The 12,937-nt window shown below is 37.7% G+C and overlaps 1 protein-coding gene across 1 annotated transcript in view; it reads right to left on the reverse strand.

Annotated features, from left to right (window-relative positions):
* LOC121321915 (V-type proton ATPase subunit B, brain isoform-like) overlaps nucleotides 1-12,937 on the reverse strand; it is a 91,692-nt gene that overhangs the window by 61,295 nt on the left and 17,460 nt on the right. The window contains exons 2-5 of the mRNA XM_041261305.1: nucleotides 8,005-8,060; nucleotides 6,849-6,947; nucleotides 1,624-1,717; nucleotides 356-433 (exon numbers count right to left, since the gene is read on the reverse strand). Of these exons, the coding sequence (XP_041117239.1) occupies nucleotides 356-433; nucleotides 1,624-1,717; nucleotides 6,849-6,947; nucleotides 8,005-8,060 (327 nt within the window). The remainder of the gene's footprint in view (nucleotides 1-355; nucleotides 434-1,623; nucleotides 1,718-6,848; nucleotides 6,948-8,004; nucleotides 8,061-12,937) is intronic.

Below are 12,937 nucleotides of genomic sequence, written 5' to 3' on the forward strand. Positions count from 1 at the left end.
ATTCTTTAGTGCTACACTACAATTAAAATACAGAAATTATTGGGCAGCGAGGAAGCCGACTTGAGTCTACACTGAAGACAGCATTCATAAGGCATGTATGGGCTTTTCTTTCATTAAGTAGAATAAGTTACATAAATGAATGTTGCATTTACATATTTTCTAGCAGATTGATTTGGAATAGAGATTAAACATAGTGTGAAAGACAGCATGTAACTTTTACCAGAAATTAGGGACCTCACATTGAACAAATCAGGTTAAAGGAAATCTCTAATTTATTTTCTAAATCTAGTTAAATTGGTGAAATTACCCTACAAACATGCACACATTTAGTACACTGCTGAGTGTTCTGTCATACCCATGATATCCAGAAAGTCTTCAGCCAACACAGTGGGTCCTCTGTCAATAGGTTTACCAGAGCCGTTGAATACTCGACCTGGAAAAAACAGGACTCTAATATCAAGCTCTTCAGAAGATGGTCAACCAGTAAGAAAACTGTCCAGGGCTAAGAATACCTACATTCCAGACATTCATCACAAGCAACTGACATTTTGATATGTACAGTAGGTTGTATTTGTTATGATTAGCTGTAAACAAATTGATGAACTTCTATACAGGGCGATTCATGCAACATTGTCTGAGCATCTCAAAACCGGAGGGTACAGGGGGATGATATGCAAAGAAAACATGTCCAAGACAGTCACACTCAAAGTTGTGCGGATTATGAATGACACTAATATTACATTTGTATAGTTTTATTCATAGCGGCACAATTTTCTGGAATTTGAAGATTTTTTTTCTTCCCCCTCAAAATAAAGCAAAATAAATCACTTGTATTTGCTGATTTTGCCTGTTGGTTTGTTCAGCTGTGGGTGAAGTTGTTTGCATTTATTAACTATGACACAGTCTTATTATCTTACAGTGGGCAGCACTGCAATTGTAAACAGTAAGGCTATACAGTTTGTAGTTTTTACTGATGTAAAATACAGGTGTTAATAGTTAGTGTTAAAGTATTAAGCATTTAGAATTTTACCTAAATATTTAACCATTGTCAAAAATATGCAGGTCAACTATAGGTGTTGGGCTTAGTGTATACATAGTAGTAAGTGTACAGGGTAGGCAAATTTATTTCAATATTGCTGCAGTTTTTTACATATATAATTAAATACTTATACACAAACATATGTGAGCACCACCGTTAAACTATATCATGTTTTAATATGCATTTCATCTCATGGCTAACAAACAACATATTGAAGATTGTTTAAAGATTCTGCTCACATTTTGGGTGGAAAAATGATCTTAATGAGCAAAACTGCACAAATGGGCCTACATGGGATTCGATATTATAACTGAATTATGTTAAGACTAACACTGGGGCTCAGATCGCTACACTTACAGGTAGAAAGGTAGAAAAACTATCACATTTCACACAGATCAGCAACAATTAAAACATAACATTGCTATTCTGTCATAAGGGGAAACTACCATCTGCAATTGGGCTTTATTCACACAGCTGCAAGCAACACACTGTGAAAAGAACCTGGATTCTCAATACATGATTTCATGGTCCGCTATACAAAGACTTGTTTAAACAAGCGTCTTCCTGTTGAATGGTCAACTTACCAAGCATGTCCTCTGACACAGGTGAGCGAAGGATGTCACCTGTAAACTCACAGGCTGTTTTCTTAGCATCGATACCTGAAGTCCCCTCAAACACCTGGGGAAAAAAGAAGAGATCAGTCATAGCCAATTCTTTTTTAAACTTTAACAAAAATAAAGGTTGCAGCATTGTGTAATCAACAATTAAAATGTATTTAAAAGAAACAGGTTTAAAATGGAGACATGGTGTGGTCTCCCCTGTATGTATTTTGGGTTGTGTGTTCGGTGAGTGAAGAACGGGATTGGAGACAGAGGTAATAAGAATAAATAATAAAATAACACATTTATTTATTAAATGCTGAGCGAAACCATTCACTCAGCTCCACCAAATTCCACCTCTCTCTGTCATTTATTTCCCGTTTCTGGTCTGACGCCACCCACTCCGGCCATCTTTGTGACACGTGGTGTCAGACCGGGATTACCAGTGCCCCCTAGATGCAGACCAGAGCAGGAACTGCAAAAATTCATTTTAAAAAAAAAAAATAAATAAATAAATAAAGAAATTGAAGTCTGGAGCTGGAGAGATGGCTGCCAGGATTTGGAGGACCTCCTCTGTGGTCTAGAGGACCAAGGCTGGTACCTTGCCTGTGGGGAGTTCGGGCACCCGGTGGTGCACTGCCCCTACCAAGAGGGAGAGGAGGAACTGGCCCAGGAGAGGAAGGTGAGGAGGAGGCAGAGAAGGGGAAGGCAGAGCATCCACCGCCCAAGTCTCCACCAGCAGAGGAAGAATGCTTGCTGGCTTTGCCTGCAGCGCCAGAGGGAGAGGAGCCGTTGCTGCCGTCTCCAGTACCAGAGGGAGAGCCACACCAGTCCCCTGCAACAAGGGTAGATTACATGCTGCTCCCACCTCCGCCGCCAGGAGACTACACGCCTCCGCCACCTCCACCGCCAGGAGCAGAGCAGCAGGAGCTGCCTCTGCCTCCGCCACCTCTACCAGCAGAGGGTGAATGCCTGCTGGGTCCCTGTCCACCAGCACAGGGTGAATGCCTTCTGGTATCACTTCCCCCACCAGCAGAGGATGAATGCCTGCTGGTATCAATTCCTTCACCATCACGAGGAGAGGAGCTGGAGCTGCCTCGGCCTCCATCACCATCAGGGGGAGAGTAGCAGGAGCTGCCTCTCCCTTCAGCAGAAGGACCAGGACTAGATGCTGGCGGTCCTCAGCAGCCCTTGCCTAGGCTGCTGAGGGAAGCATGGGGAAGAACCGCCCGGCCGCAGTGGCCGAGAAGAGGGCCAACACCCGCACCCCAGCTTGTCCTGACTCCCTGCCTCGCTTCGCCCAGGGATGCCTGCCTCGCTTCGTCCAGGGATGCCTGCCATGCTTCGCCCAGGGATGCTAGCCGCTCCGCATCGTCCAAGGATGCCTGCCATGCTTTGCCCAGGGTTGCCAGCCGCCCCGCATCGCCCGGGGTTGCCAGCCGCTCCGCATCGCCCGGGGTTGCCAGCCGCTCCGCATCGCCTGGGGTCGCAGGAACTGCTTTGCCAGGGGTCACAGCCGGCTTTGCTTGGCCGCAGGGGTCAGTGTGGCTGGAGCCCCACCAGAGGGAGCTGCCGGCTACGAAAAAGGTGGGAGAGGTCAGGAGACCACCTTTCCCCGCAGCAATTTCGCTGCAGGAGTTCTGGGGGCTGGAGTCCCCCCAGAGGGAGCTGCCGGCAATAAAGGGGGGAGAGGTCAGGAGACTGCCTTCCCCCACAGCAGTTTCGATGCCAGAGATCTTGGGGGAGGTCTGGAGACCACCAACCCCAGCAGATTTTCCACTGCTGGACTTGTCCCGACTGAAGCAGTCAGTCTGGGAGCTGTCAGCAGGTCTGCTGACAGCTGCACCATTGGCAGCATTGGCTACTGGCAACATTGCTGCCCATCAACCCCTTAAAGTCCCTGTTCTTGGCCCAGGACTTTGAGCAAAACTTTTGGGGGATTTTAAGGGTGGAGGTGGCCATTGAGGCCATGTGTGCTTTGCACAAGGGGGGGATATATGTGGCATAGTGCCCTCCCGTGTGTATTTTGGGTTGTGTGTTCGGTGAGTGGAGAACAGGATTGGAGACGGAGGTAATAAGAATAAATAATAAAATAATAATAATAGTTAAAGAAGCTCACCGTGTTTTGTTTAGTGATAGTCCGTTTTGTTTGTCTGTTTATTTTGGCTACCAGTGTCGTGTCATGTGTTTTTGTTTGTTACCACCGTTTATTTTCTGTTCTGTTTATTTATTAAATGCTGAGCGAAACCATGTTGTTTATTTCCTGTTTCTGGTCTGATGACACCCACTCCGGCCGTCTCTGTGACACGTGATTACTTGAAATTAAGCCAATGTCAGGATATGGACTTGGATAACTATTTACAGAAAGTATAATCTTTTTTTAAATGCATGTTTTAGAATATATTTATATATATTAGCTCAAAGAGCCAGCTGCCCTAAAACCTTTCGATATGTTGTACATATCTTTCTCAAGGGAGCCTGTGTTTGAATCAAAACATTGGAGGTATTTATATGTGTTTGACGGCATGACAACTACTTGTTATTGTTTATATTCAAATCCATGATTTATTCTTACATGATGTAATGGTGTTCTATATGTGACATAATTTTTACTTATATCTTTAAATCTACATTAATTCTAATTAACATTATTTTATATAAACATATTTATATTATCATGCAATGCTGGCTCTGAGGATCAGCCTTGATATGGTCTCCCCAGCATATCAGCATGCCCAACTTTTGAATTAATTTTGTTTATTTAATTATTTTTAACTTTTATATATTTATTGGAATTAATTAGTTAATTATTTTCTGTTGAGTCCCGCTGGCATAATTGTGTTCAGTCTATTTATGCATTTACTTTCTTTTATTCTTCTATATGTCGCATTGTCTAATTTTAGCTGTTCTAATAATACAAACGTTACATCATTTATGTCATGTCCTTAACTTTTTTTTTATTATAATTAATGAAAGGTGGTTCTGAATTATTTTATATAAAGTTGTTCCAGTCTCTCCAACATATTTTATTTCATCACATTTTTCACAGGCTATTCCATAAACAACATTGCTATTTTTACAGTAGGTATTAGTTTTTAGTGGATATGTAGTGTTCTTATGTTTAATTATATTTCTACTTTTGTCCATGTATTTACACACTTTACATGTACTAGTGCAAGTATTTGTAGAACCTATTCTGTCAATTATTCTTTTATGTTTACTGTGAACTAGAATATCGCCTAAATTAGCTTCTCTTTTGAACGCTACAACTGGGGCCTTAAGAAACACTTTTTTCAATTTTTCTGAATTATGTAGAATACACAAGTGATCTTAGAAATATTGGGCAAAAGTTTAGAGTAAGTCATTACTAATGGGACTCGTTTGACCTTTTTATCTCTATTTTTATAATCTAGTAGATCATCTCTTTTTAGTTTATCCACTTTTCTTAACTCTGTCTCTCTAATTCTTTCTTTGTATCCTCTTTTTTTAAGATTTATTTTTAATACATGTCTTCGTTTTACATAATCACTTTCTTTAGAGCATATTCTTCATATTCTTATTCCTAGCCCCTTTGGGATTGCCCTTTTAGTGTGTATTGGATGTGCAGAGCACATGTGTAAATACTGGTGCATGTCAGTAGGTTTATAGAAGAGGTCAGTCTCAATTGAACCTTCTTCAAGTTTTACTACAGTATCTAAAAATTCTATTTCTTTTCTTGTCCATCGAAGGTCCACCTTAATATTACTGTGTATTTCGTTTTCCATTTTATGAAACTGGAAAAAAGAGATTCTTCTCCATGTGTCCAAACCCCAAAAACATCATCTACAAACCGAATGTATTCTAAAGGTTCTCTTTCTGATTTTCTAAGTAATTGTTCTTCCCATTTCCCCATGTATGTACTGGCAAAATACATTCCTAATTTAGATCCTATTTCTATACCATCGTTTTGTTTGTAATTTATCAACAAATGTAAAATAACTGTTTTCTAAAACTACATTGATCATGTTCAGCACCTCTGCTGTGGGTATTGATTTATCTAGTCTATTATCTAGTGCTTTTTGACATGCTTCTAAAGTTTCTTTACGAGGGACACTTGGGCACAAGGATTTTACATCCATGCAAAATAAAATTGTATTCTCTGGAAGGTTGTGCTTTAGTGATTCAAGTCTTTTTAAAAAATGTGTTGTATCCTTAACATAGCTTGGTAATTTCTCAACGTGTGACCTAAGTTGTTTTTCTGCTATTTCAGCTATTATGTGTGTTTATCAATCGTGCTGACTATCATTCGCATAGGGTGATTTTCTTTGTGCATTTTAGGATTTCCTCTTGCTAGGCCTGTTCTTGCATTATGTGGCTGCATGTATTTTTTTTAATTCTTTTGATATAATGCCTTTATTGTGTGTGTGTGTGTATATATATATATATATATATATATATATATATATATATATATATATATATATATATATATATATATATATATATTTATATATATATTAGCTCAAAGAGCCAGCTGCCCAACGTTTCGATATGTTGTACATATCTTTCTCAAGGGAGCCTATGTTAGATATGTTGATGTTGTTTTGAAGGCAAAGGGTGGTCACACCAAATATTAATCTGATGTAGATTTTTCTTCTGTTCACTCACTTTGCATTTAGTTAATTTATAAATATAAACTATTAACATGTCTATTTTTGAAAGCATTCTTACTTTACAGCATTTTTTTACACCTGCCTAAAACTTTTGCACAGTACTGTGTGTGTGTGTGTGTGTATGTATATATATATATATATATATATATATATATATATATATATATATATATATATATATATATATATATATATTACATTAGATTTTTTTATACTTATTTTTCAAAGGTTGTTGTTGAGACTGTAGATTATATGCAGGCAAAAAGCATAAAAATAAAAAAATACTAATCTGATATCCAGCTTTGATGTGTTATATACAGTAATTATAGCAGTACATCCCTGTATGTTTAGGAAAATTATTTTTGAATTTACAATAAATGGTCAAGCTGTCCAAATCCAAGTGTTTCAAAAGCCAATGTTGGATATTTAGAATGATGCAATTATGTTACAAAAACAGTTTAAAGATAATACATGAAACTCTGGCATGCTGTAAACGGTATCTGCTTGTAACAGTTATAACACTTGATAGTCAATGCTGTTCTGTTTATATAGGCTTACCTGGACTACGGCTTTGGAGCCACTGACTTCAAGCACTTGTCCGCTCCTCTTGGTGCCATCAGGCAGGGTCAAGTGAACAATCTCTGCATACTTGGGGAACTAAGACACAGTAAAAACAAGAGATCATAAATAACAGCACTGCGGCTTGAAGTGCAGGGCGAGTCATGCAATCAGGATTTGAATCCTGTGTGAGCAAAGTGCTGCATTGGCTTTTGCGCTCCCGCAGGGTTAGGGAGGAAAAATGTCTTGGGACAGATTGCCTTCATTGATCGCTAGTGGTCAGGCACCATACAAGTCCAGGCAGAGTTCCCAGACTGAGCCCTTGCTTTCTGTAGCTGGGTAAGATCCATTGCTTAGGTTCAGCAGGTGAAAACAGCTAATTGGCTAGGCACAAGAAACAGAGTTCATCTGGGCTACAGTGGTGAAGAAACATTCAAATTGGTGAACAAATTGGCCAAAGCAATATATTATGCAAATATCTTCAAGAAATAAAACTATTGTGATCTTCTTGTATTAAATTGTTGGCTATTTGATCAATCCTAGCAGTTAATCTTAGTCAAAATTGTGTAATCTACATTTATGAAACGGAATGGATGGTAATCAGATGTAGCCGTGCCAGATTTACCAGATTCAAGGTTAAGGATTATAAAAGTCATCACTGAAGGTATGGGTAGGGGCTGTGGGTTTAGATTTATACTAAAGTTATACATTTCAGAATGTTTTTCTTATAAGATTGCATGGACGTTATTAAAAAATAAATAAATAAATACATTTTTTAATTACAATAAAGCAATATTTCAAGGCTTGAAACTCGCGCTTTACCCAGTCATGTATATAATTGAAATGACCAGGTGCCAGGAGTTTGAATTAGGGCCTTGGTAAAATGTTATTAAATGGATTGCAGGTATCACAGCACAAATTAGTCAAACAGTCTGTGGGAGGAACAATTTATTTAATAAACCCCCTGAGTATTTACATAATATACTTTATTAAAGGTAGCTCTGAACCCTAGGACTTGGTGCAAGGCTAGTGTAAGTTTCCAGTTATTTTAATATAGCACGATCACTTAGATACAAATTATAGAAACAACAATACATACAAGTGGTGATCAATCCAACTGGAAATACAATAGAAATAGAAATAAGTCAAAATGTACCTTCACGTGGTCCAAAATAACAAGGGGTCCATTTACACCAGACACTGTAGAGTAGGCTGCAAAACATTTAAAAATAACAACCATTTAACACAATTATATTTTCTCCTCTTCGCAATATATTTTTCAGTACAGTACAATACAGTAATAAACTAGAATCTGGAGTTGTTCATTGCAAACCTATGTAACAGGTTTTGTCACTTTCAGTTTCTGAGCCATTTCTGACCAGCACGCTGCTGCTGTGATTGATAGCGGTGGAGATACCACTACCCAAAGTCAATAGGAAAGCATCAACTTTGATTGTCATCCATTTTATTTGCTGTGATTTTCCTTGGCTTGAATATCTCCACAGCAGCCGCATTTGATCAGCTGCTGGTCAGATGCAAAAAATAAATGGAAAATGATCGCACTAAGGAGTTTTAATAAAGAATCAGAGCCGGCTCAAAAAAATAAATACATCAATAAAATTACTCTAAAAAGTAATTTATTACAGTATTTTGTTAACCCTTGATTATTTTTTTATAAATTATTTTTTATTATTATTATTACTAAATAATTGCATTTCAAATATCAGTAGCTCCAACAAATTGCTCCTGAACATTAAACAACATGCACTTAACCTTTGTGACCTACAGCGATACGACCGTCCCATGGGCAAGGACAAAAGGAATGATCTCAGCAATCACACTGAATGACAGATCCTATTTTATTTCACCAACAGAGCTGGTTTCCTTCATGTACTTCAGTGCTACTCTTTCTTTAGTCATACCTTTCAAATGCATAAAGCAACAAAAACACTCTTGAATTTTATTTACCAGAACTTTGACGAATGAAAGTCAAGTAGACAAACATGCTGTCGTTACCTAAAATGTTTACTGTACTGTAGTCACCACTCGACAGAGATAACGATTGACTGTTTTAAGTCAAGGACGACACAAATCTAAACACAGCTAATATAAACCACAATTCTATGTAAGCTTGACACCTGTATAGCCTGCTGCGTCATGTTCATAAGGTAAACTAGCAAAAACATGTGAAATGCAATGACAAAAAAGGAGGGTGTGGATTGGGTTTGAAACCTTTTACTTACTATGGGAAAACATTAAAGATTCTGATATTGGAGATGATTTTGCCATGCTTGACAAACTGGTCCTACATCTGTGGTATCTATAAGTAAGAGAGCCCATTGTTTCACCAAGGCCTCCATGGTGCTCTTGCTTTTTGTGCAAACCGTCAATCTCTTGGCGGATATCAAAGGCGCAAGGAAATTAGAACAGACTGGCTCTACAGCAAAGTACTAAAGCCTTGCAGGGTGCATCCACAATGCCACTAATTAGGCAGTGGCCAACAAAATAGCCTGTCAATGCACAATTGCTGTTTCCCACACACACCTGCATTTCATACCCTAATAAGTGTAAGGCCAGGACAGAAAGACTACCCGCTCAAGTGTGAAAAAAAAAAAAAAATTGGACAAAATATAACAGTGTAGCCTTCACCCTCTATAGAACTCCCCATTCTTCAACATCTATAAGGTTCAGAGCAACAACAGAAAAGCAAAAAAAAAAAAAAAATGCACCCTTAAGTTTAGTTTCAGGCCAGCAGAGAAGACCAACCGGATTTTAGTTTAATCCTTCTGTGCAAATCTAAATTTGAAAATGTTAAATTGCATTGTAATCTATATAGTCTAAAAAGTTGTTTTGTGTTCTGTGGAACATGTCATGTGAAACAAATAATGTATTAACTGTCAAATATAAACAAACAGTATCCTAAAGTTATACAAGCACAATATACAAACCAGTATAGTCCTTTTGGATAAAAAAGTTTAGTCGTTCATAATTCATTTGTACATTGGTAATAGTATCAAAATGTTTCAGTGCTCTGAGCTGCTTATAGTTTTACCAGTGTAAGAAATATGATGCACTGATTTCCTCTCAGCTTATAATATGATAAGGAAGAAAGCAAGGAGAACATGCACATTTTAACACAACCCCTCAAAATACTATATCGCTGCTGGAAGTTTTAGGATTTAATAAAAACTCAATGGCTATTGTACAACTCCTCTTTTTTTTTTTTTTTTTTTTTGGACAGAAAACATGTTTATATTTTCATCCGCAGTACAGTTTGTGAAATGTAGGTTAATGAGTCTGGCAGCAATTAACACGGAACTGAGCTGAATGGCCAACACATTGCCTGCTCATTGCAGCTGTTTACCACTCTGTTCTGAGGGATAATTAAACATACTGTACAGCGTGATTCTGACTGCATTCCAAAACGCTGAAACTGGTATAGTAACTTCAACTCTTGGCAATTCAGTACCATCTTTGTATTGTAGCTCATCCAGTTGTTTTTTTTTTGTTTGTTTGTTTTTTTTTTTTTTTTTAAAAACCTTAAGGTGCCTCAAGACACTTTTGTAAGACTTGCTCTACATAAACAGCCATACCTCACACTACATCAAGTAGCAACATTTTCAATTTTCATGAAAAACTTTCTCCACCCTCCCTGACCACTTGAGCTCAAGTACAGAATCCCTTGTTAGGCAGGCAGCTCTAGTGGGGTCATCTGGCCACCTGTTCAGCTGCTAGTGTCTTTTGTGCACAAAGATGTTAATTGGTCCTAATCCCCTACTAGAAGCTGTTTTGGTAGCCTGACCTAGCACCCTGAAGGAAACCTTGGTGTGAAATACTAAAGAACCCATTCAGGGGAGTGTGAAAAGAGGCATCGAGCATTCCAACACATTTTAATTTCTGGGCTGAAAAGGGGAACATCATCATTCTAACACTGAATAAATCTTACAAAGCTGTATTAACAGTGAAGGATGTCACACATTCACTGCACACAATATAAAGGGAGGCTTCTTAGAAAGGGACACAGCTTAGAATACTAATTGCAATGCTCACATATTGTTATAATGAATTATTATTATTATTATTATTATTATTAATAAACATTATTAAATTATTATTGTTCATGCATACACGCATTTAAACACAGGGCATTTCTCGTTATTATGAAATATATTCTTACTTTGGTTCATGTTCCATATTTTAATGTTTTCATTTATTACCATGTTATATTTATTTTAACGATTTAATTGCACAGTCGCAGACAAGAGAATTCCGTTATCTCTATTTTCATATTAACACTCCCTCTCTAACCATCTCACACAGAACCCACAAGAAAATATTTGGGTGATATGTAAATCTTTCAATAACTTCATCACAGTGTGATAATCTTGAGAAATTGTTAACAATTTCTCATTTCGTTCATTAGGATCTGTTTATTATTATTTAATTGGAGAATTGACACCTAGCTTTGTCTGTGATAAACTACAATAGCCAGAGGGGGATTTAGTTTATACAGGCAAGAGTTGTATTGGCATGTCCTGAATGTATTCCCCTTACTCGTCAAAGTCATTTTCCGTCAGACATAATCTAGTGGCATATAAGAAATTATGTACCATTGTAATAAAGATCACATACAATGGGGTGTGCTTTACAAACAAAAACAAGGCAACAAGTGAGTGTGTATCCACCTGAAAAGTCACATGACCCTAACCCATTATCTGCCGAGGCCATTGTAACACCCTGTGCTACAGGCATTTTTTTTTTAAATTTAGGACTCTCCCAGCTTACATCGAAATTACTATGTGTTCCTTTTCAGGTACCCCTGGCAAACATATGCACACGCACACGCACACACACACACGGCAGCTGTTCTTAAATTATGGGTCGTGAACACATTTATGGAATGAACAGCTCCAGGGCACACAAAGTAAAATATTTTCATCTAAATTGTAAATGTGATTGGTGGCTTGCATTTCCCCAAGCACTGGTTATAAAACATTTATAAAACATTATTTAAAAAACGGGAAGCAACATAGCCAAGGATGATTATTTATAACATTTTAAACCAAAAGCTTTGATTGGACAGTCAAAATACATTTTATTTTCCAAGTCAATTTTTTTGTCAGTAAACTTACATTCCCCCAACAAAAAGTCACCCATAAGTGATCTGTAGTTATTGACATTGGTATGGGCACAGTGCTAGCGTGTTTGTCAAGTCAGTGGTGATTTCATATTTCCAAATAACACCATGATTATAATGTATATTTTGTATTGTGGTGTAAACAGACTGACCAAGATAGTTATTCTTAAACAGGGTACATTAAATGTTACTACCCATTTCCATATGAATGCTTGCACACCCACCAAAAACAAAACAAAAAGAAACTCAACTTTGGGGTTCATAAGTCATCTATAGTCGTTTCATTTCGAGAAATAAACTGCGCCAATGACAAATAACTGCGAATCTAGCCCTCTTTTACACCATCAATTCTATAATATACATATAACCACTCGTAAGACATGTCTATTAGTAAGGGTGGGTCATATTGGAGTTATTTTAATTACGTGTATGACATTGGCAATAATGAACAATCGACCCAGCAATGATGACTAGAGGAACACGGCAATACCACTTAAAGACAACGAAATAGAAGAGGTTCACTACACATGCCAACTGGAAATGTTTGAGAAAACGGACAAGATCCTGACTGAAGAGCTGCATGATGAATAACACAGGGCGTCAATGTTATTTGACTTCTGTATTCATGCCAAATTAGGATGACACATCAGGATAACGGTTGTGTACCACAGACTCTCATTGAGCTGAATATGAATGTGGCAGCACGTAGTGACCAGCCACACCCAAGCAAACACGGTATTTTTATCTGTATGTATCTATACAATTATGTTACTGCATACTCAAACAAATAAAGACCATGTTCGTATTCGTTCATATTAAAAAATTTAAGAAAATTAACTTTGCTTAAAACAGGTAATTTGATAGGGTACCATCAGGTTTACAGTAATGTACTCCCAGGAGATTTTTTTTTTCTTACTGCAATACGGTATGAATTATAATCTTTGCTTTCCTG

The sequence above is a fragment of the Polyodon spathula genome, chromosome 10, assembly GCF_017654505.1.
Source record: "Polyodon spathula isolate WHYD16114869_AA chromosome 10, ASM1765450v1, whole genome shotgun sequence".
NCBI classification, from domain to species: domain Eukaryota; kingdom Metazoa; phylum Chordata; class Actinopteri; order Acipenseriformes; family Polyodontidae; genus Polyodon; species Polyodon spathula.